This window comes from Erithacus rubecula (assembly GCF_903797595.1).
Source record: "Erithacus rubecula genome assembly, chromosome: 3".
Lineage (NCBI taxonomy): Eukaryota > Metazoa > Chordata > Aves > Passeriformes > Muscicapidae > Erithacus > Erithacus rubecula.
This window is the reverse complement of record NC_136689.1, coordinates 56,282,996-56,306,416: the sequence shown is the minus strand read 5'-3', so window position 1 is coordinate 56,306,416 and position 23,421 is coordinate 56,282,996. Positions and strand designations below refer to the sequence as shown.

The following is a 23,421-nucleotide window of genomic DNA, read 5'->3' as shown; positions in this document are numbered from 1 at the left end:
GGCTGTGCAGACAAGACTGCAGATGTTAGGGAAAGCAACTGCTTCCATTTGCTGGCTTGGTAAGACCACATCTGGAGTACTGGGAGCACCGACACAACAGAGACAAGGATAAACTGGGGCAAACCCAGAACGCGGCCAACAACTTGATTATGAGACTGCATGACACGACCCACAAGGTGAAACTGGGAGGAGTGTATTTGTTCAGTCTTAGGAAGAGAGAGAGGTGAGGAAGCTCCTGTCGGGAGAGCACAGAGAAGGCAGAGCTGGGTCCTGAGGGCTCTTGGAGGCCGAGAGGAACCAGGCAGCAAGCAACGCTCTGACCAGAGACCTGCTCGACTTCTGGTGAACTTCCACATGGATCTGAACGTTGTCACACACGTTTGGGAGCGCCTGCTTCAAATCTCCAGCAGCGTCATCCATCTCTCTCGCTCCTAGGGGAAAAGCGACACCAAAGAGAGGAGACTTCCAGCGAGTGCTGCGGCACGGACGGCCCTTTCCCGGCGCCCCGTTCAGGCGCACAGCGCCCGCCGCAAAGACCGGGATCAGGACGGGGACGGGCACGTCCCTCCCTCAGGAGATGGCGAGCGCAGCCGCGCGTTCGGACGGGCGGGCGGGCTGCTCCCGCCTCAGCGCCGGGGACGGGGAATCACCTCAGGCAGGCACTCGGGAGCGACGCGACGGGAATCGCCAGAGCCGGGCACCCGCTGCGGCAGCCGCTGTTTGTAAAGGGCGCGCTGGGCGAGGCAGGGCCGGCCCCTCACCCGGATCTTCCTCCGCGGCGGGCGGGAGGCGCGGCCCGCCCGCCCCAGCGCTTCCGGCGGGGCCGGCGCCGCTCCGCCATGGGCAAGAAGCACAAGAAGCACAAAGCCGAGAAGGCAGAATGGCGCTCGACCTCCGCCACCGCCTACGGTAAGGAGACGGGGGAAGCCTCTTTGTACCCGGGACCCATCCGCCCCTTCCCCCGGCGGGGCTGGGGGGCCTGGGCAGGGACCCCGCTCCGGGTCCGGAGCTGCCGGGGGCGGGGGCGGCCCGAGGAACGCGGGGCGGGCCGTGCGGAGGGAGCCCGAGCGGCTCCCGAGGGGATCCCGGTGCTGGAGTGATGCTTAGTGTCACCTTGCTCGGCAAGGGCTTGGCGACCTTTCCGGGGAGGCCGAAGAACCGGTTTCTTGTGTCTTGGAGGTTTGAGGAACATCACAACGAGCGGAACGGCTGTTTGTGCGCTAGGATTTGTTAGTCTTGGGTATTGATTTTCTTTCCAAATTTGTTGTGTGTACTTCCGGTTTGCAGCGAGTTCTTATAAATATTTCTAGAAGAGGCTTTGGAGCTGGGTTTTTTTAGCCTGGGGAGAAGTAGGCTTGGGGGAGACCTTATCACTGAGCAGCTGCCTGAAGGAGGGTGCAGGCAGGTGGGGTCCGTAATTGCTGTGTGCCATTAGCTTTCTGTGCATTCATCTATTTTTTTTTTTTTTTTAAATTTAGATTATGGAGACAAGCCTTTGGAAAAACCCTTAAAGTTGGTTCTTAAAGTTGGTGGTAGCGAAGTCACTGAACTCTCTGGGTCTGGCCATGATTCTAGTTACTACGATGATAGATCAGATCATGAGCGAGAACGACATAAAGAAAAGAAGAAAAAAAAGAAGAAAAAGTCTGAGAAAGAAAAAGAAAAGCATCTAGATGATGAGGAAAGAAGAAAGAGAAAGGTAAGCTGTGATTTTTAGAATTCAGACACACCAGCCTTCATTCTTGCTTATCAGGTCTAAAATCTGGTGCAGAACTTTGTTTAAACCACTGTGGCAAGAAGCTTATTGTCTGGAGATAGCACTTCAGAAAAGTAGAAAACTCTCGTGTGTGAGTTGGTGTACTTCTGCCATTTAAAGGAGATACCTTTTGTGATGATTCTATGAACGAAGTAAAAGCCTCCGACTTATAACTTTTTATTTTCCTTATTTATTTGCCTTGAATGAATGCTTCTGTTTTCCAGTTGGATGTTTTGTATTTTAGCCAGGCCACAAACATGTTTTGCCACCATTTGAGCGAGAGTATTTTCATCTTTTCAAATAAATCCAGGCTGGGTTGATCTTTATGAGGTGTGCCAAGTTACTGGACATTGAAATTGATATGTTTACTCAAACCAGCTTCTGAACTGCTGGGTACTGTGGTACATTATTTGGTTGGCTCTAGGAACAGCCTGTAGGCTAGGCTCTGTGACTTTGTTAGTAACAAATAGTGTGGTCACCTTAGTTATCTGTGTTGAATTAAAATTGTTTAAAATTAGCAGTAAGGCATTGATGGTACAGTTACTTGTACAATTTAATTTTAATACTATTTATTTTGTGTAGTAATGGATCTCAGACCTTTCTGCTTTTTAAATTATTTCCTGTCATGCAGTTTTACTATTCTTGTGTGACAGTTTTTTTGGTGCTACTTTGTGTGTGTTTGTGGCTAACATCTATCAGTTCCAAGTAATATAAGCCTAACAAAAAAATCAGCTGGAAGTGACAGATTTCATAGGTTCATTCAGAAGCTCTTGACTACAGCACAGGTATCAGTATATATACACAGATATACACAATCTTTTTAGTACAGATGTTTCAGGCTGGGACTTGAAGTGTAGTGAAACCAGCTGTCCTTCATACAAGATTTTTCAGTATCAATTGCCTTTACTGAGTTGTGAGGTGGGGGTTGTTTGGTTTTTTTTCCCTAGGGCTTCATTATTAATACATTCAAAATAAGCTAATGAATAGCTAAGTAACAAACCTGTAGTCTAAGGTTAATGAGAGTGTGCTTTTCTGTGCAAATGTGGATAATGATTGTGGGATTTCAGGAATGACTTAGGTGTGCCTTTGCTTTGGAACTCAGGAAGAGATCATTAATTATCACCACTGCTTCTTATGGTCTTTTTGTTGGCTGGGTTGTCACATATTTTACTCATTTCTGTTTAATGTGATGAACAACAAAATATATTGATGAGAGCAGAGGCACAAATTGATCTTTATTCAATAGTAAATAAACTTTCTTTGCTCTCTGGTGTAGCTTGTTATTGTGCAGTTTTGCATATAAATAGCTTCAAAATTCATTTTTTTAATAAACATGCAGTAACGATAGAACAATACTGTATTAAATACAAAATAGCAAAAGATGAACAGTTCAGTTTTAATTGGAGAAGAAAATTGAAAAAGTGATAGTGAATATGTATGCAATATTGTTTAAACCATATTATTACTTGGATTTTGCATAAGTATTCCAAATCAAAATCATCACTGATGCTTACCTTTTGATATGTGGAATTCCACATTCCAAGTACGTCCCTCTGAAGTACGTCTTCTCTCTGCTGTCCTAGGAAGAGAAAAAAAGGAAAAGGGAGAAGGAGCAGTGTGACACTGAAGGAGAAACTGATGACTTTGATCCTGGGAAAAAGGTGGAAGTTGAACCTCCTCCAGACCGTCCTGTCAGAGCATGCAGAACTCAGCCAGGTGAGCAGTGTGAAAAATAAAATTATTTTGGTTTTTTTAAAAGCGCACAAAACAAAGTTTTTGTCAAAGCACTGAAATGTAGAATTTTCATGAATATTTACTGAAATGTAGGGACTTTACTTTTTCCAACATTCAGAACTTTCTGCTATCTGAAAAGTCAGTATTCCTCTTGGTGCTTCCACACTAAAGTAGGTTTGTTTTCAGGTGACTGACGTTGCCAAGGACATCTGTCTTTAGCTTCTGGTCCTTGGCAGAATAAACCTCATCATAAAAGTATTATTGCACCTAATTCCTTGTCCTTAGCATTTACACAACAGTGTAATATCTGGAACTAAGTTTCACTTAGTTCAAGGGAGAAAACTGTCATGGAAACTTCTTAGGTTTTGTTATGGTCTTTTGTTTTCTAACCTATGTGGAGTTTTAGGATTCTCATGGAAATGAATTTGTGATAATGTGTCACTAAAGTCTGTTTTTCATTTACAAATTTCTTTAATTCTTATCACCATCCAAAATGTTGTGTGTGGCAACTTCTGCATGTGTAATCCTTTCTGGTTTTGCCACACTTTTTCTAACTGTAGCCATTGCTTGGTAATTAAATCACCATTACTCAGTGGAAACCTTTACTTCAGAGAATTTTCAATTACATCATGATCTCAGTTACACATAAGACTGAAATTGGAACCTCGTAGCAAAAAATTATGTCTTTAGGAATATTGTGAGGCTTGTCTTTGGAATACTGCCCTTTGATGGTCAAGTAATCCCAAGGAATTTTATAATTGTGACCACACATTAAATTGAGGAATGGTGGCCATCAGCTGTCAAGGGAAATTTTCCAGTCAGAATTCTATGTCTCTGGGTAGTCAGGAGCCTTAAAAACTGACAAGATAAAAAGTATTCTCATTATTATTCTCTTTTCATCTGGTTGTAAAATGGTGTTGGAAAACATATAAATTACCCAATCTATTCTGGTGAAGAAAGGAAGTGTCTTTCCTCTATCATGATGGAGACTTGGATTTTTAATTTTTGATGCTTCTTTAATGTTTCAAACTGCACTAAAGCCAGTCTCTCTGAAGTAACAGGTAATGAACATGTAACATTTCTTGTGTGATCTGTACAGGAAGTGAAATTGTAATCATTACCTCTCTTACCAGCAAATCTACATCTCTTTGTCACTCTGTGATTGAAAGGTTTAGAGAATTGCATGGGATTTGTGGTGAAGAAACCATTAAAATTGCTTGGCAAACATGTTGTAAGAATATGGATTTCCCAACTGCAGTATTTGAGCAACCAAGTTTCACTTTTTCTGCAAAAATATATAAAGTAATTATTTTAATCTTACTAATACATAATCTTAGAGCTACTAAATTTAGCATTACGTCTGACTTAATGGGTACTAGATTTTAATGTGATGAAAAAAGAAGCTCAGAAAGTGAAACAAGAAGAAGTAGGTACTGTGTGCTTATAAATCTGATGTGCTTCTGCTTTGAAATCCATATCACATTCAGCTTCAGACCAGTACAAGCTGTACTTGTAGTAAGATTTTCTCTCTGGTATTTATATTTTTAAATAAACTGGCATATGCATATTCTGTTTCATTGTACTTATCTGTGCTTTCATCTCAAAATGCAGCTGAAAATGAGAGCACACCAATCCAGCAATTACTGGAACACTTCCTTCGCCAGCTTCAGAGGTAATAAATGTTATTGTGTCTTCAGCTCTGTCTGATGCATATTTATGTGTTACTTGGCAACTTCTTATCCTGGTTTTCTGTTTGAAAGTAGTGGCTAGAGACTGGCTAATATATTTGTTATCCTTTGCAACCATGTCAGACCTGGCAGTTTTTAAAGATAAGTTGAGGAAAATTATTACCCAATTCTAGTATTGCACAGGGAAATAAGTGTTTTGGGCAGAGGATACATTGCCATTATAAATTTATTAAATATTAATGACTTAGTTTAGGGATTAAAAGCCAATTATAACACTTTACAATACTTCAAAAAATTTAACTGTTTTAGTTAAATTTTGTTTTATTCAGTGTCCACTGTCAGATACAAAGCTAATTTAGAGCTGGTTACTTGATAACCTTCTGAATTGGGAGAGGCTTTTTATTTTATTGTTTTCTTAAACATGCACTTATGTTTAGAAAAAGCATTCTGTTTTTATTTCACAGCAATAAGCTGAATTTGGGTCTAATTTTAAAAAATTAAACATTGCATTTAGTTTTAGGGGACCTTATGAACAAGAAGTATTGAGCTTTTTTCCTCAGTGAAACCAAAAGCCAAGTTGGAGTGTAGAGCCATAGAAAACATACAAGAAAATTAAGAAATACAAGGACTAGCTTGAATTGATAATTTGATCATTGAATTGAAAGGCATTTTTAATGAAAATTTTCAAGAATTGCTTTTTGACAAAAGGTCTGTATATGTGAAATCAAAATGCTCTCCTTAATCAGGAAATTTTTCAAACACATATCTGTTTTATGAGAACGTTTTTAGTGTTTCTTGTTTTTTAAGTAGTACTGTTGTGTCATTAATGTGATACAAAAGCAAGGAGGATTTTTTTGGTTTTTTTTCTGCTGTAAATCTAAATGTATTTTTTTTATTTTTAGGAAAGATCCTCATGGGTTTTTTGCTTTTCCAGTCACGGATGCCATTGCTCCTGGATATTCCATGATAATAAAACACCCTATGGATTTTGGTACCATGAAGGAAAAAATTGCAGCAAATGAATACAAATCAGTCACTGAATTCAAGGTGAATTAATAAACATTTAGATATTTCACAACTAGTAAGAAACTGAAGATTCTTTTTAGCTGTAGAAGCCTTTCTTACGTTAATTAATGCTCTTTTTTTTTCAGAATTGAGCACTTTTGTATATTCAGTGTGTTACAAGTAATCTGTTAGATTCTACTCCAGTCTTCTATAAATTACTATGGAAACCAAGATCATAATCTAAAATTCTGTGGAATTTATGCTACTAAACTTCAACAGAAGTAATGTAATTTGGACCTGTCTGCAAGAAACCTGTGGATATACTGAAGTATTTTGTGTACGAGTCAATAACAACTGCATATTTTTTATTTTTAATTGCCCTATTTTTCATATAGCTTAATTTGAAATTGTCTTCTGGCAGAAACTTATTTGGCAAGTTTATTTGCAGCTTAACTTAGTTATTAAGTGTATTGTTATTGCTGTAATAATTTATTAGATGCATCATGATTTTACAGACAGTGCAGTAAGAAATGTTTTCATTGCTAGCTTCTGAAGGAGAGTTTTCCTTAACTCTTTCATGAAGGTCATGAATTATTAGCAGCCTTTGGAATTGCTTTTTCCTAGACTGATGTTGATATGACAGTAGCCTTGGCAAGAGAGAATTGGCTTTTTTCTCAGGGTTAATCTCTTTCTTTGGAAAGGTCCAGCAAGGTGAGCAAAGAATAGTTTACATTTCTTACATATGCTTTGACAAAAGTTATTATTTTGTTTTGTTAAATATGCTATAGAAGTTTATAGGAAATAGTGAAAAAGAATTTATGGCCGCATTGCCATCAGCAATGCATTCAGGTCTCTAATTTCTATCTTGCTAAAATTGTCTTATTCAGGAGCTTGAAAGGAAGGTTTGGGTGGGAGCTCTGTTAAATTACAGGCAAGGTTGCAATATTGAAATTGGTGGGATAGAAACCTAGAAAAGATTAAAATGGCAGTATTTTTTAGACTGAGAGATTCTTTTATTCTCGAGGATTTAGCTTCTGCTGGTAGTCAGAGGAGTAATTAAAGTTTGCTAAAAGTCTGCCTGTGTTAGAGTGAAAAAGGAATCTCCCTTTCTAGATACATGAGGGTAGCTAATTACACAGAACTACAGAGCCATAAGCTTCATGCAGAAATGAAGTTTGCAGGTTTTTAACCCCTGAAACAAGGTCTGGTCAGAAGGTTACCTGTCTGATATAACTTGCTGAGGCTAGTCCCAAGACAGTAAAGAATCTGTCTAAGAGTAGAGTCTGCGAGAACTCTCTCCTGCGTTTAGAAGAGGAGCAATTGCTGCAGAAGACTGATTTGTTTTGCTTCAGAAAAAAAGGGGTCTACTTCAAAGCTGGGCAAGCAAAAGACTGGCTTTTTCTGCAGCACTTGAAAGGCCATCACAGGAAGTGTAGCTTACATGCACTTCTTTCTTGGCCCATAGTTTGCTCCTCCATGTCACCTTCTGGCTTTGTGATGGTCTTGGTAATTGGAGGCAGAGGGCTTAAATGCTGTAAGAAGTTATCTTGGCTTGGTCCAATATTGGTTAAGGAGATGATGTTATATTTGGCATTCAGGAAAGAGTGTGTTTTTTATAACCAAAAGCCAGTTCCAAAGGAAGCAATTGTCTTGGAGAGGTAGAAGAGGCTCAAACCTTTGCAACTCTGTTTTTGGCTTGCATTCATGAGCCTGCTGCTAGAATATTACTGTGTTCTTCAAAGAGCTGCCAAGATGGAGTGGTATCTTCCAGTCACTTAACAAGGGACTTGAAGTGTTTACAGTTCTTTTGTTTTGTATTTTACAGGCAGATTTTAAACTGATGTGTGATAATGCAATGACTTACAACAGACCAGATACTGTTTACTACAAGCTAGCCAAGAAGATACTGCACACAGGCTTTAAGATGATGAGCAAAGTAAGAGACCTATTAAAAACAAAAAGCAGAAACTTTGGGGGTTTTTATGTTGCCGTACTTAAAAGGAACAAAGTAACAATGATAAATGTTGTTTCATCCATCTGTGATGGATTATACCAGTGCCAGTTAGTGCTGCCATATTTAAGGGATTGATACCATTCTTGTTATAACCCAGTAATTTTTACTTGTTTCTCAATCTTACCTGCACCACTGAAGTCTGTAAGAGCTTCTTTCAGTGGAAGCAGTTAAGATCCGCATATATCAAACTACTGTAAAATCTTACTTCTGGCTGAAACTTTGAAAACAAGATCTCATTTAAGTTTTATTTCTTCATAAAAAGAAAGCATTACTTTTTTCAAGGTGTTGGGTGTGGAAGAGTTTTCAGAGGTGTCGCAAATACTTTTTATTCAAATACAGTTGTTGGTTTGTCAAATGAAGGTTGTTTTGGGAGCTATCATGTTTGTGTGCATGTGTGTGTGTGCATGTATTACAGTGATGGTAAGTTTTTGTAGAAAACAGTTGTTTTTGCATATGCAGTTTGTTTGTTTGTTTGTTTCTCTCTTGATAGTTGGGCTGCAGAAATTCTGATGCCATGCTACCATGACCAAATCATGTTGCATCGCCATTGGAAACGAGACAATAAGAACAAAATAAGGCCATGGCCATTCCCATTCCATCCCATCCCATTATCATAGCACCTTGGCTATGAGGGAAAGGTTAAGTCCCTGCCGCTCTGTCCTTTCTGATTCTAGGAACGGCTGTTAGCTTTGAAGCGCAGCATGTCGTTTATGCAGGACATGGATTTTTCTCAGCAGGCAGCTCTTTTGGGCGATGAAGACACAGCAGTTGAAGAACCTGTTCCTGAAGTTGTTCCTGTACAAGCAGAGACTACCAAGAAATCCAAAAAGCAAAATAAAGAAGTTATTAGGTAAAGGTTTCAATGGGCATGCTTACTGGCTTGTTGCAGCTTTTGTAGTATTAGACAGCAGCAAAGAAGTGAGGAAAAAACTCAGCATTTTTCCTTGAGGTCCATAGGAAAAATGGGCAATTTTATTGTGTTTTATTTGTTTATTTATAGGACTTGTTTAATAACCCAGTGATACCTAGCTTGAAGCAAACAATTCAAAAGATGACCCCAATTCTTTCTGACACGTAAAATTAATATCTACAGAGATATTTTCATTCTTCTTTATATCTGTATTAAATAATGAGTCATTTCTTCTCATGATGGTTTAAAATGTTATTTTATATTGGATATAGCTCCAGATACCATTTGCATTTTGTCCCTTTTTTTCCTTTCTTAAAGTAGTCTCATCAAAATGTAAGAGATTCTTTCCAGGAAGGCAAAGTGGTCCCAGATCAGTGAGTGATTTTATTTACTTTAACCTTGTCTGGCAGTTTAAGAAAGTACAGGACATTATTTCTGGAGCAGGTGATAACATCTCCCCGGTGAAATCTTATTAAGCTCCTTGGTAAAATACATTGCTAGTGCGATAGTTATCCTCCAGCTAATAGGTACCCCCATGTCACAAATTCATATTTTTATAGCTAAAATCTAGTGTTAGTAGAATTTTTTTTAAATCTGAATTTACTCAATTTGTTTTATGAGATTCTAGTAGACACCATAATATATAAGCAACTTATGTTGTTCAGTGTTCCTGCATAGGTATCCAAAGATAGACTGTGAATTTAAATTGTAGAGCATTATATCAGCTGGAATTTTATGGAAAAAATACTCCAACAGAGCATCACTAGTCATGTAGTAAAATCTGAAAAGCAAAAAAACTGAAATATACCATGTCTCTTGGTTTTTAAATATGAACTTTAGAGCTCTCATCAGCCACTTTTCATTTTTTACACTTTCCGCATTTTTGGAATAAGTAGTATTCTAATTTAGGGAGTTGTTTTGGTAGTAGAAGACTGTATCCTCAAAAATAATTTTTAACAGTAATTATTGGTGATTCTAATGATAGCATGCAGAAATTGATCTGTTGCTGTATCACAGATAATTAAGAAAGTGTAATTTGTCCTTTGTGTAATGGATTGTGGATAGAAATCAACTGAAATCACCTTTTTATAAACAAGTCTTGAGGAGGAGGTCTTTTGGGTTTTGTTTGTGTTTGTTTAGAAGATACAGTAGTTTGGTTTGTGTGGTGTCTAGCATTAATTCTTGCATAAACTCTGCCACAAGAGTAACTTTGTTCTTTGTTACAGAGCAAGAAATTGCAACTGCCAAACCATACAGTGTGTCTCTGTCTTTAATATCTACCTTAACATACAGTTCAGATAGTTAAAAATTATGACCTTTGATTTTATTCTGCTACCAGTTTTTCAGCAATCAGTTGTAGTATAAATCTGCCTTTTTGTTCTTCTCAATATTTATGTAACTTTAGTGTCTTTGGAATTAGTTTGGTTTTTTTCTAATTAACATGAACTTTTAAATACTTGTATTTTTGCATCTGTAAGGTTGATGCTGTATATTTTGATGAACAATAAGACCCTTAAAGGGGAAAGTCAAACCTAATAGCAGATATTTTTCGTCTTCATATTTCATGGATACAAACAGAGAGGGAGTTGAAGTCAGTGTTTGCAAAGTGTCAAAGCAGCTTAGACCCCTGTATAGAGGAGAAAGTGATCAAGTGATGGCTTGAGCATCCTAATGTTTAAATAGTTTTTGAAAATTTTATTTAGGATCTTGCAATCCTCTGAACATTCTCTCAAAATTCTTGTCCTTTAAGTGTTCTGTTGTGTGTGAAGGTGCCAGTTGTTGAGGAGTTTCTTGCTGTGTACACCTTTTCTTAAAGCTTCAATGAAACAAAATAGTATAACACATTTGTCTTGTAATAGTATGATCCTGTGATCTTTTTATTGTCTTTAATAGCAAAACTTACTTGTGTAACGGATCTGAATCTCTATACAGAGAGAAATTCTTAGCTAAGCAAATGGAAGAAGATAACCCAGGAGAGAGAAATGGATTTGGTGTGAGGAGATGCTCTACCCAGTACCTAAGGTGTTTGGCCCTAGTGTCTAATGTCCATATAATGCCCTGAAATACTTTGATGTACAACATTTTTTTATATATAAAATTTAATGAAGACTGCCATATTCTATGATATCTCCACATTTCTCTTTTTGATACTACCTTTTTGTGATTTGATGTGATAGCTATGTCCTGTTCCATCCGTAGGTATGCTTATTTGCTATTATTTTATTGGTTTGGAGCTTTATTGAAAAGAGATCTACTGAAAGATAAATGTTAAATTATCTAAATTCAATTACAAGCAGTTGTGTGATTGATACAGATTAGGAATGCTAATTGCCAATACGAAAAAAGGTAGGAATTAAAGGGCTCCCTGTTAGACTGGGATTTGTGTCCTACTTCTGCAAACAGCCATATGACATAATCATCATAAATGCAGCCTCTTGGTTTTTTTTTCTCTGACAGTTTCTATCCCTCATCACATAATTTCTTTTCTCCATCTTCCTGTTTGGTATTTTTGAAAATAGCATATTCATGCATGGGGGAAACTAAGGATGTATACAGCATTCACCTTGTTTTAATGCCAGTTTTACTCCCAGTCTCTGTTTTGTAGTTCATTTTATCAAGGTACAGAAGCAATTACATTTTTGAAGTTAAGTAGTTTGGTAGTTCAGCTTCTGCTGCAAAACTTCATCAAATGATTATAATTCTACTTAAATGCTGAAGTAGATTGGCACTGGGAGAAGTGCAGGTCTGGTTATTCTATTAAGCAAAGCCAGAATTCAGCCCTTTGTTTTGTTTCAGTTTTTAATTTCTACAGCTCCTCTTCTTCTCTTTTTTAGCTGCATTTTTGAACCTGAGGGGAATGCATGCAGCCTGACAGACAGCACTGCTGAAGAACATGTCCTGGCTCTAGTGGAACATGCAGCAGATGAAGCTCGGGATAGGATCAATCGATATCTACCCAACAGCAAGGTCTACTGCTCATGGCAGTTTGCAGTTCCAGTTTGTGCCTGACTATTGAATGCTTTGTTTCACCTCAGGAAACAGGCTTTACTGTTAGGCCTTCTAGATTGGAACACCTGGGATATATGTTCTGTGTGGAATACCTGTACTGCTGTTGTCTATCATTTAGTTTCCACTGAAAGCTGCTGTAGGGGATCCTAAGTGGATCTCAGGTGCTATTGTGTGTTGAAAATCTTTGAAAATTCATTTGCAGGAAACAGTGAAATGTTTTTCAATCTTGAGTAGCAGCTCTTAGCATTGAAAATGATTAAACTAACATCACACTTCTCTTTTTGTTGCAACCTCAGAAAAAGCAAACTATGGCATAGATTGAAGGGCTGTTAGGATTTCCCACCCCAGAATTACCATATTTTTAATGTTAAATTACTGTTTTTAATGAGGAGAGTCTGTAACCTCTTATAGTTTTGTATTTACAAGTAGTAGCTGTCAGCTGTAGCGTGAGTCCCAAATACAAAGATAATGAGATTTAGATAGCAAGTTTGATGGTCCTGAATGTCCTTCTGATGTCGTTCCATGTATTTGGGTTTTGTGCTCTTGCAAGGGTTAGAAGGACAAGCTTGGTGGTGCTGTTGGTGCAGTTTTCTCTGAAAGATCTTTTTTTTTAGCTGTGGGTTTTTTAGCTCTGTGATGATGATGGTGGATTCCTTCATTTCTTTATGCTAGGATTGGAGTGAATGCTCCAGGCATTTGCTACAGATCTGTACTGAGATGCATTTACTCTCTTTCCCTTGAATTTTGTGGAGACTTACTCCCTTTGCTTCCTTTTCTCATCTGTCACTCTAGTGGCCACTGCAGTTGAGTAAAGAATCCACAAAGAATGTGTCCACATCCTGCATTTTCCCCTCTTTAAAAACTACTTCAGAAGAAACTTTACTTTAAAGCAAAAGTGGTGTTGTGTCTTCAAACTTAAATGTTCATTTCTGGGATGGTGGCCCTGATTATGCAGTCAATTTAGTCTCAAGTGAATTATTAATAAAACTGCAAAGAACAGTGGGTGAAGGCTTAGCTTCAATGTATTTCTGTTTCTTTGGATAATTAGATGACTTGCTAGGATTGAAGGCTATTTGAAACCTACAAAGTAAGAGTGGCTTTTAAAATCTCTTCAAAGCAGTACCAGTCTTCCATGCTGATGCAGTCAGTTTTGCACTGTTCGTGGAAGTTTCTCATGGTGTGCAGCTCTTAATTGCTAAGGCAGTTAAATCAGCTTGACAGCCCCACTGCATGTCTCACTGAATCTAGGTAACACTGGCATGTTCTTGGAATTCATTGCTAGCTTTTGCCACCACTTGAAAATACTGTTCTTGTTCATTCTCTTTCCATCATCTCTCACCTCTGTTTTTATTGTATGCCAGTACTAGCTTGGCCTCCTGTATGGAGAGATTTTCACATTTTTTCAGATGGAGAGGGATAAAAAACGAAATAGCAGAGATTTATTGTTGATTTCCTTGGAAGTATTTATTAATATATTTGTAGGGAGAGAACAGTTTTAATTTTCCCTTTATATTGAGAGGCTACAGTAATTTTTTTCTTAATTCATGTGTAGTCAGTTTCTGACATTAGCTTTGCTTGATGATATGATGCTGCCTGATGTTGTGTTGGGTTTGCCTGATGTGCTCTGTTGTCTTTCACATCTGTCCTTAGCAGTGTGCTTGTCTGCTTCAATAGGTCTGTCACAGCACTTCTTCCTCTTGAAGAATTTGGTAGTGTGTTCATAAAAGTACTTTTAATTAGAGAAAGTTGTGGGTGGGACATGAAAACAAGCAGTTCAATCTACATTTGAAAATAAGCAGTGACTTTGTTTGTGGATAGGAGTTACAGTTCTGCTTCTAAAAAGAATGTGTGTTCCAGACTTTGCAGTCAGAAAGGCTGACTCCATGCTATTAGTAATGGAATTGGGTTTGTCTTGGGTGAAAACTTTAGATCTAATTTAGAAGGATGAATAAGGCGTTGTATAGATGATGTATGAACTTCTGCTTCTAAGTCTTCTGTTCTGAAACACTTGCTTAGGAGGTGGTAAATAGTTGTGACCCAAGGCTCTCTGTATGAAAAAGGGAATACCAAAATGCAGTAGCTCAATGCAGCTAATAATGCTTTTTATGGTTTTCTCTCTAAATGGGCAACTCCTTCTATGAGTGTGAACAGTTCTGAATGATTCCTCCTGTATCTTTCTGCTTCTATTCACAGATTGGTTATCTGAAAAAAAATGGAGATGGAACTTTATTATTTAGTGTGGTAAATTCCTCTGATCCAGAAGCAGAAGGTAAAAGCCATACTCTTTCAAGCAAACATTTCTAGCCTTGAATGTTCTAACAGATTTTGAAGTATTGACTGTAGATACAGATCCTGTGTAGTATAGATAAGTTTTAAAATTATTTTTAATTTTCAAAAAATTTTTATTAGTTTTATTAATTATTTCCCAAACCATTTCCCCAAACACCCCAAAGGTGTTTCTGTTTGTCTTCCATATTTTCGCTCATCAGATACTTTGTTTTACTGATGCTAACAGTGAGAAGATAAAATAACATCTCCTTATAAGCACTTACACATTGCTACAACTTTATAAAGAATTTGGAAGACAAGCTTTTGCTGCAAGTACTCTGTAGTGTTAATATCTAATGACAAAAAGTGAATATAAATGCTGCAGTCCTATGTAAATACGCAATGCACAGATGTAAATTTAGAACAATATTTTTCCTTTTTATTTCCCAATTTAAATCACTAGCTATATTTCAGTTCTAAGTTTATGAGGTTTTGCTCAATTTTTTTTTTTAGTTCCTTGATCTTTTCTCTTGTTTTTTTTTTTTGTTCTGTTACTGTTGTGTTATTTATATTGTTTTATGCTTTTCCTTTGCTTTAATTTCAAACTCAAGATGCAGAAATATTGAAAATTTGTAATGAATGAAATGCCACAGTGTTTTAGTGCTGAGTGTCATGTTGATTTAACACTTCCTTCTCTGCACCTTTTGAGATTAGAATTTTTTCACAGCTTTCCTCTTGTTTCACTAATGAGTATGTGAATGCTTTTGACTAATCACATTGAGGGACACAAGACTGCTGAATTCATTTTCATTTGGTAGTAAATTTTTCTGGAATGAAATTGAGCATTTTGGCTATTGTTATGGCTATTACCCGTTTCTGAAAAAAAAGGTGACTTAATATCACCTCTGAAATTATGCCACTGAAATTTTAAGGAGTGAATGTAATGGATTTCTATAAACAACCACTTAGTCAGCATAAGAGACTGCAAGAGACTGCTTTTATCACTGCAGCAATATCTGGATCTTGAAAGTTTGTGAATCAGCTGCTAAAATAATTACAAATGCTGCTGTATACTTTAAAAGTGAAATATCTTAAGTAAGCCATAGATCTTGTGAATATTACATGGAAGCATATTTATAACTTGTGTTTGAAATTTAAATGGAGAACCTGAATTACAGTACCTCCTCTTAACGTACAGCTTAAAATACATTTAGTCTTTATGTCAATTACAGCTCTAAAATAGCAAATTCTAATTATTTGTCACAAACTGTAAATATGAAATGCTTTTCTAAGCCTTCTTTTAAATCAAATTGTTAGAGGAGGAAACTCACCCAGTGGATCTGAGTTCACTGTCAAGCAAATTATTACCTGGCTTCACTACTCTGGGCTTCAAAGATGAACGAAGAAATAAAGGTAAATACCAAAGACCATGTTTTAACTTTATTAAACCTTCAAGCAATTACTTGATATAAAATAATTTCAGTTTATACCTGTCTTTATATGAAAATTCGCTTGGTTATTTTTATAATATATAATAATTCCATTAGCAGCATTTTTCATTAACATTTAATTTTTGCTAAATCAACTTTTTTGCTTATTAAATGTAATTTAATTAGCAGTTTATGGATTAATATTTTACCTAAATGTTACTGCCACACTAGATGATTTCCAATAAAGGTAGTCCATTTCCTCTGGGTGAAATAGTTTTTCCATAGTAATTTGCACCTTACATTCAACAATTCAACTTACAGTTAAAAAACAACTTTCAGTCATTTGCATTTTTGCAACATATGACAAATATTTTGCAGACTGTGGATTTTTTTCCTGTTTTAATGGTTTTTAATAGTTTCTAATCTGCTGTCCAGAAACTGACTGCCAACCAACAGTAAAATAAATATACACAAAATGTAGAAATACAAAAGGAAATGTGGCCATGAACCCTTTTCTTCTTGGAGTGGGATGGATAACTTAGTTCTTGATTTTTCAGTAGTATGTTTGTTTATATGGTTAAAATTGTTGTGCCAATTCTAGAGTCTGGAAGTGTCCTTGAGATACTGCTCTTGCTTTCAGTTGGAGAAAAAATACATGGCACTTTCTGTATCTGTTTCAGAAAACACAATCTTTTTTTTCTCCCTCATGTGATCTTTTACACTTGTGCTAATCATTTGTTGTGTTTTTTACCTGTGCAGTAACCTTTCTTACCAGTGCCAATACAGCACCTTCCTTGCAAAACAATTCTATATTTCAAGATTTGAAACCAGATGAGATGGAGCTTCTATACTCAGCATATGGTGATGAAACTGGGATCCAGTGTGCCTTAAGGTAAGGGCTTCCTTGTTAGGAAGGCTAACTTCTCATAGCAATTTTTTGCAAAGCAATTTAAATTAGATCTCAACTAAGAGCTTCCAAATTCTAATTGTTTTTCTAAAACTTATTTTTGAAGTAAATCACCATAAAATTTGAAGCTAGCTTTCATCCTTCCTGATTGGCTTTTTTGGTTTTTTTGTTTACTTTTGGTTTTTTGGCAGTGGGGAAAGTTTGGGGGGGGGGGGTTCCATTTGTCCTTTTAAGCTATTCTATTTTATTGCAAAGTTTTTATGGTTCTTGTTATTAGGGTCTTCAACCACAGTATATTATAGGTTGCCACAGATTTAGTGTTTTGCTTTAAACCCAGCAGTAAATAATTTTAAAAGGCAAGTGATATATTTCAGTGGCTTTAAAAGAATTATGTTTTCAAGGAGTTTCAAAAGAGTTAAAACTACTTGAAAAGTAAAATGCCACATCATTGAATTGTTGATCTTGGAGAGGAGAAATAATCTCAAGCTTTTTATCCCTTGTGTTTTGTTTTTTAACCCCTAACTTATTTGAACTATCCATGATAGTTCAAGTCAAAATTTGCTGGTACTTGTGAAAAACAAGTTGCAGACCTATTGCAGCATATTTTAAGTTGAAGTGGTTTTTATGAAAGTAAATGTTTTCTGTAATGCTTATCTCTATTCCTGCTAGCTTACAGGAGTTTGTGAAGGATGCTGGAAGTTACAGCAAGAAAATAGTTGATGATCTTCTGGACCAGATCACTAGTGGTGACCATTCCAAAACTATTTATCAGCTAAAGCAGGTGTGTCCTGGGTGCACAAATTCATCAGAAGTCACAAATTCATCAGAATATGAATGAACCTATTGGCTTTTTAATACTGTGTGAGATCCTTTGTTTTCCACTGTTAGTGTAAGCAGTGCAAACTTGCTGTTCAAGCAGCCATAAACCAAATTAGAGACTGAATTAATGAATGAAGGAGAAATCCTTTCCTCTGGCTGGGTCAGTTCTCCAATGGGGGTCACTATGTGACTGCAGAAAGGAGGAGGCAGGAGATGCAGCATAGCAGGGACCAACCAACTGGATGGAGTTTGGGCAGCCTCAGTGTCATGACTCAGTGTCATGACTTACAGACTTCTGAGTTATATTGCAATGCTTTTGTTAAGGTTTTGGGTTTTTTCTTAATTGAAAGGAAAATATGTTTCTCATGGAAAGATTAATTATTTGGAAAATGGAAGTAAAGTTAAAAACCAGATTAATTATCACTGTACCAGGTGCGTTAGCCCCCAGTGCTAACTTTTATCTTCATGTAGTGTGTCTACAGGAAAAGCTTTTAAGTTATTTACAAATTCACTTTCATTATGAGATACATTCTAAGATTGGATAAGAGAGTTTTCTCAGAAATGTGTATAATTCTGTAACATTCTATGAGAATGTTTGCATTCCCAAGACAAAATAATCTAAAAAAATTGCAAAATTTCTTAGGATAAATTCTATATCAGCTTCACTTTGAAAACCACTCTTATTTTGAAATAATTGTCTGCTATTTAAAATGCTGACACTCTGAAAGCTTGAAATATAAAGAAAGGGATGCAGGGTGGGAAGATGGAAAGTACTTGGGCTTCCTGACATGGTGGAAATGAGATTATGGTGCATCTTTGCAGACTTGGAAGTGGAATAGTGTGGGTGTTGCTTGGAAATAAGGAGGTAATAGAATGAAAAACACTGATGATCCATTACAATTTTCTGAATATTTTTTCTCTACGAGAAAAAGATAGTACATAAAACAGGGAGAAATTTAAAGGATTAGTTCAAAAAGTTAAAATCCAATATTTTGAATACTCTTCTACATATAGAAATGTGTGTATGCAAGATAGTCAACTTAGCTTTAAAATAAAATTTGTCTTTGCCTTTTACCACATATTTCTATGAATGTCATTCCAGGTCAGAATTTCTCAAAGGGTCAATGGCTATTTACACTTGAAAATGCTGTTCAGTTGTGACATACATGGATATATGCTGATTTTACACAATTAAGTGTGCTTCAGTGATCATATACATGGTGCCTTATGCTTGAGCATTTTGTACTGCTGCATTTGAGTAAGAATTAGCATCTCTGAAAGTACAACCTTGAATGATTTGTGATCAGAAGTTACTGAAGTAATGACAAAGATACTGCATTTGAATATAAAGTTTGTGAGCAGAAGAAATAGTATGAGGACTCAAAGATTAGTTAAAATGCATAGTACTAAAATATTTAACAGCAACTGTTGCATTCTAATTGCATTACAGATGCATGAAGAGGATAGCTCTCTCTAGCCTCCTTTTGCATGTGGTTTGAATAGACTTGAAATGGTACAAGAAAAATGTTTTTCTCCTGTGTTATATATAAGCAGTTATTGGTATTCTTTCTTTCCAGAGGCGAAACATCCCAGTAAAACCACTGGATGAGGTAAAAGTAAGTTATGCTAATACTCAGTCTGTTTGTTCAGGGCTTTTAGCTGGGAAAAGTGTTTTGGCATTTAAATCAGAGAAGTTGTATTCTCTGAGCTTGCAACATTCAATTTTTTTTATTTTATTTAATGTGCCTCTGTTCTGTGTGGTAATACAGAGAAGTTTTTAAGCAGGGTGTATGAGAAAAGAGAGGCTTTAGGTAATTCCTAGAAAGGCTGTTCCTGTTTAGTTACAAATTTTGGCATGACTGTATGTGATTGCCCTAGAGATGAGATGGTCTTCATTTTTTTTTGTGAGTGTTCTACTCAACCATCACAGAATGCAACAGTTTTTTGTGATGGCCTGGGACCTCATTGTGGAAAACCAGTAAATTGCACAAACGTTCTCAGGGAACATTCTTAGTAAATATAAGTTATGGAATGCTAAAATCTAAAGTATTTCTTTGTTATTTAGGTTCTGCCAGTTCATATAAAAGAAGAGCACAAGTTGCGTAATACTTGTCTGGATTCTTCCAAACAGATCATGGTAAAGTGGTTGGGGGGTAGTGGAGGGAAACAACAGGGTAAAAAAAAAAAGTAAACCTAAAAGTTGTATTGAGAGATTATTTTGTTTCAGTGCAAAATCTGAGGTAGAATATTGAAATTACATGATCTAGATTAAGGTTGCAGTACTGAAAATGAATCCTCTCATATTCAGTCTGTTTTGGTTTGTGGCTTTATTGTTCTTCAGCTTATTTCAGCATGCATAACTAAGTCTCAGAGGCAGAAAGATCACATAGGAATCTGAAAAAGATACTTGATCTGCTTATCAATACTTGAGATTCAGCCTGCTGCAAAATTGGAAAAACCCTGTTAATGAGTTTTACCACATCCATTAGAAATGTCTGTTAGAAAGTATGGGTAAATAATGCATATCTTGTGCTCTTATAGCTACTAATTAAATCTTTCTTTAAGTGGTACTTGTTTTATCTTTCAAATTATTTGTGACAACAGAAGATATACACTGCATTCCATGCCAATTCACATAGAAATTATATGGATCACATTATAGCAACTAAAAAACCCCATAGTTTTATAAATATTCCTTATATTTTATGGAAAGGTGTGGATTTCTCTAGAAGGTGACTGGTTATTTCATATAAATACTAGGTTTAATTTTCGTATTTCTAAAAGATAATACATGGTTGTGTGTATACCTGAGTGTCACATTTCTCCTGCTGGATCAGGCATCCTCAGAGATTTCCCTCAGAAAAGGTTTTGAAGCTTAGTGACTGATTTCTTCCTTTGTGCCATTACATTAGCAATATTGCAATGGGTGTGGAAAGAAAGGAAGTTGTGGAGTGCAGGCTGTATTTCATTATCCAAATGTATAGGAAAAATACTAGGGAGGGACATTTCAGCTAATACTGTCAAGAAGGAGTCTGACTGTACAAAAAAATATAATAGATCCCATTTTACATATGGAGAAGAAGAGGGACACTGCTAGTACTTCCAGCTGCTAGGGTTCTACCATGAGACATGGATGAGTTGACTGTGTATAGTTTCAGCAGTCCCAGACTATGAGATAAAAGACTTGGACTACTATGCACATCCCTGGCCATACATGTGACTGCTTTGTCCAGGAACCTTTGGAGCTGTCTCTGAGTTTCAGGTTGGCCAAGATGGTTATGGATGCTCCATCTCAGGTGTTGAGATAAAACGTCTGAGAGAATGGATTTGTGCTTAAGCATTGTAAACATGATAGCTTGTGACTCTTGCTAGTCTTTCTGTTTCTTGTATTTTAATAGGTTGGAGAATCTGCTGGAGACAGTAACACTTCTGACTTGGACTTTCTCTCCATGAAGCCCTATTCAGATGTATCTCTTGATATTTCTATGTTAAGTTCATTAGGTAAGTAACTAAATATACAAGACATCATGGTTGTGGTTTAGTTTTACCGTTTAGACAAAATGACAGCTGGATTTACTAAGACTAAAAAAAGTGTTTAAAAAGTAGTAATAAGTATACATTTGAAAGAGGTAAAAGTCTAGGGCTGATAAATGAAATATTGCTCTGTTTTTCCTTTGAGACATCTGTGTATTACCCAAGCTAACTTTTCCTGTACAATTGAAGAAAACAAAGAATTTGTACCTCACTATTTTGATAGCTTTGCTTGTATTTCTTGTGTTCATAGTAACATAAATTTTAAGAATCGATGCAAAGCTTTTACTCAGAAATTATGTTGCTTCATATGTTGTCTTTTAAAACAACTGGGGAATTAGGTAACTATGTGAAACCCAATCATATTGCCACTCAGAATATCCCAAAACAAAAATCCCATGGGTCAATGTACATGGGCTAATTTTGGGTTTTGGTTGGTGGCTCTTAGGAAAAGTGAAGAAGGAGCTTGATCATGATGATAACCATCTACATCTGGATGAAACAACTAAACTGCTTCAGGACCTTCACGAAGCTCAGGCTGACAGAGTGGGATCCCGGCCATCATCCAATTTGAGTTCCCTCTCCAATACCTCTGAAAGAGACCAACACCATCTTGGTAAAGTTAGCTGTGTCACAGAAGTTGCAGTACTTGTGCTCTATTTTAAATTGGTTTAAACTTAGGTTGTAATATACATAAAACTTTGTAGGAAACTACTCTGATTAAACAGTGTGCTGACTGATTATGTTTTAATTTTTAAATAAGCCTGGCAGAGAGAACTAGTAAGACATACTTTTGACCTCTAGAACTAAGGTCATTAATTGTAATTCCCTATTTTTTATTAGATGTGATTGAAGTAATTGTGAATTGATAAGTCACTGACAAATTCCTATAAGCACTTGCATTTGATGCCCTTAGTTACACTGAGGAGTATATAATGATTATTTTATTTCAGCATAGTTGTGTGCAGCAAGAAGCAAGCGGGATTCTACAACATCATCTCATTGTCAACTGTAAAATTTAGTGATAAGATGAGATAACAGTATAACTTACTGCTTTACAATTTGGTGTCTGAGAAGGTAAAAGATGTTGGATGGATGATACTCAGTTGCATTTTGTATATTCAACTCAGAGTAATAGCATAATGATTACTTTTCAAAAAATTATCTAAATTACTAAGAATCTTGTGATTTTTTTTTTTTTTCTGTTCAAATATTATTTAGGTATCTGTCTTACTTTAAAAGTGTAAAAAGGACATGTGAGATAATCATGCTGATTATATGTATAAACAGCTCTTAATTTTTTTCTGTACTTTTAAGGTTTTGATTTTTTCCCATGTCCAACAGGAAGCCCCTCTCATCTGAGTGTTGGAGAACAGCAAGACATGGTTCACGATCCCTATGAATTTCTTCAGTCTCCAGAAACCTCAAATGCTACTAGTAACTAATATGACATGTACTATATTTATTTTGTATTTTAATTGTATTATGTTTTTATAAAGTTTTTGTCTATGACAGAAACTGCATTTTTGTCCTCTTTTCTATGAGGATTGCTGTATAATATTATCATGTATACAGGATTAAACAAGCAAACATACAAAAAACCCCAACTCCAAATTAATTAGTGCATAATGCCATTAGCAGTGTATCAAGAACTGCTTTCATTTTGTTTGTTAAGGGACAGTGTTATCTACTGGTGTGTGAATCTTGACTGAAAACCAACAAATAATGTGTTAGAAAAATTTGTATTTTATAGACACTGAAAATGATACTTTTTGCAGAGTCATGGCAGCAGTTAAGTGTTTGCAGTACAATTATCAACTGGTTCTGTAGATAATGGTTCTGTTACCTACTGTTCAGGTTAAGGCCTGGACATCTTCAAGGAGGAACAAAGAACAGCCTGAATTGGAATCATTATTGTGTTTTCCATCTCCTAATGCTAATAATCTGTAGGAATTGTTTTTAAGCATTTCCCCATATTTTAAAATATTTTTTAAATCACTAGAGAGCACTTCATTTGAGAGCAACAGTACTTGGTGGTTCCAGTAAAATGCTCATTCACAAAACTTCTACCCTGGATTTGAAAAAGATGAATGTTTTTGTGATCCCTTGTATCTTGAAACACAAAGAAAAGACAATACTTGTATTTTTTAATATAATGTGTATATCTCATAGGATCGAAAAAATACTGGCTAAGGTGTGCTTTTCAATAATTCCAAAATAAAATTTTGGATTTTATAATATATCAGCACTGAAACTGAGGGGTTTTGTACTATGTGCAAGCAGACAAATGTTATCAATTTACATTATTTTGTAAATAATAATAAAAATAGAAAAGCAGTTTTGATGTATA

The 23,421-nt window shown here is 36.3% G+C and overlaps 2 protein-coding genes across 10 annotated transcripts in view; one reads left to right on the top strand and one right to left on the bottom strand.

The window, feature by feature from the left end:
• TRIP13 (thyroid hormone receptor interactor 13) overlaps positions 1-774 on the bottom strand; it is an 11,779-nt gene extending 11,005 nt beyond the window's left edge. Inside the window, exons 1-2 of the mRNA XM_079302007.1 lie at positions 651-774; positions 329-431 (exon numbers count right to left, since the gene is read on the bottom strand). Of these exons, the coding sequence (XP_079158133.1) occupies positions 329-420 (92 nt within the window). The 5' untranslated portion in view covers positions 421-431; positions 651-774. The remainder of the gene's footprint in view (positions 1-328; positions 432-650) is intronic.
• On the top strand, positions 767-23,421 carry BRD9 (bromodomain containing 9). Of its 9 annotated transcripts, none has more exons than XM_079301998.1 (18): positions 767-909; positions 1,479-1,699; positions 3,340-3,472; positions 5,102-5,162; positions 6,081-6,225; positions 8,009-8,119; positions 8,872-9,047; positions 11,001-11,129; positions 11,942-12,074; positions 14,310-14,385; positions 15,702-15,797; positions 16,574-16,706; positions 17,391-17,502; positions 19,118-19,150; positions 19,606-19,677; positions 20,939-21,041; positions 21,520-21,687; positions 22,416-23,421. In XM_079301998.1, exons 1-18 carry the CDS (start codon positions 840-842, stop codon positions 22,514-22,516), a joined length of 2,073 nt encoding a protein of 690 aa, XP_079158124.1. In that variant the 5' UTR covers positions 767-839; the 3' UTR covers positions 22,517-23,421. The 9 variants fall into 9 exon arrangements, with proteins under 9 accessions (XP_079158124.1, XP_079158127.1, XP_079158126.1 ...); XM_079302001.1 differs by having other exon boundaries at positions 768-909; positions 8,935-9,047; positions 19,118-19,156; XM_079302000.1 differs by having other exon boundaries at positions 768-909; positions 8,932-9,047; positions 19,118-19,156.

Excerpts from the sequence above, each read along its gene's own strand:
- BRD9 (XM_079301997.1), top strand. The coding sequence starts at position 840 with ATGGGCAAGAAGCACAAGAAGCACAAAGCCGAGAAGGCAGAATGGCGC. Across the intron at positions 9,048-11,000 it reads CAAAATAAAGAAGTTATTAG|CAAAACTTACTTGTGTAACG; the intron begins GTAAAGGTTTCA and ends TGTCTTTAATAG. Across the intron at positions 21,042-21,519 it reads TTCTATGTTAAGTTCATTAG|GAAAAGTGAAGAAGGAGCTT; the intron begins GTAAGTAACTAA and ends GGTGGCTCTTAG.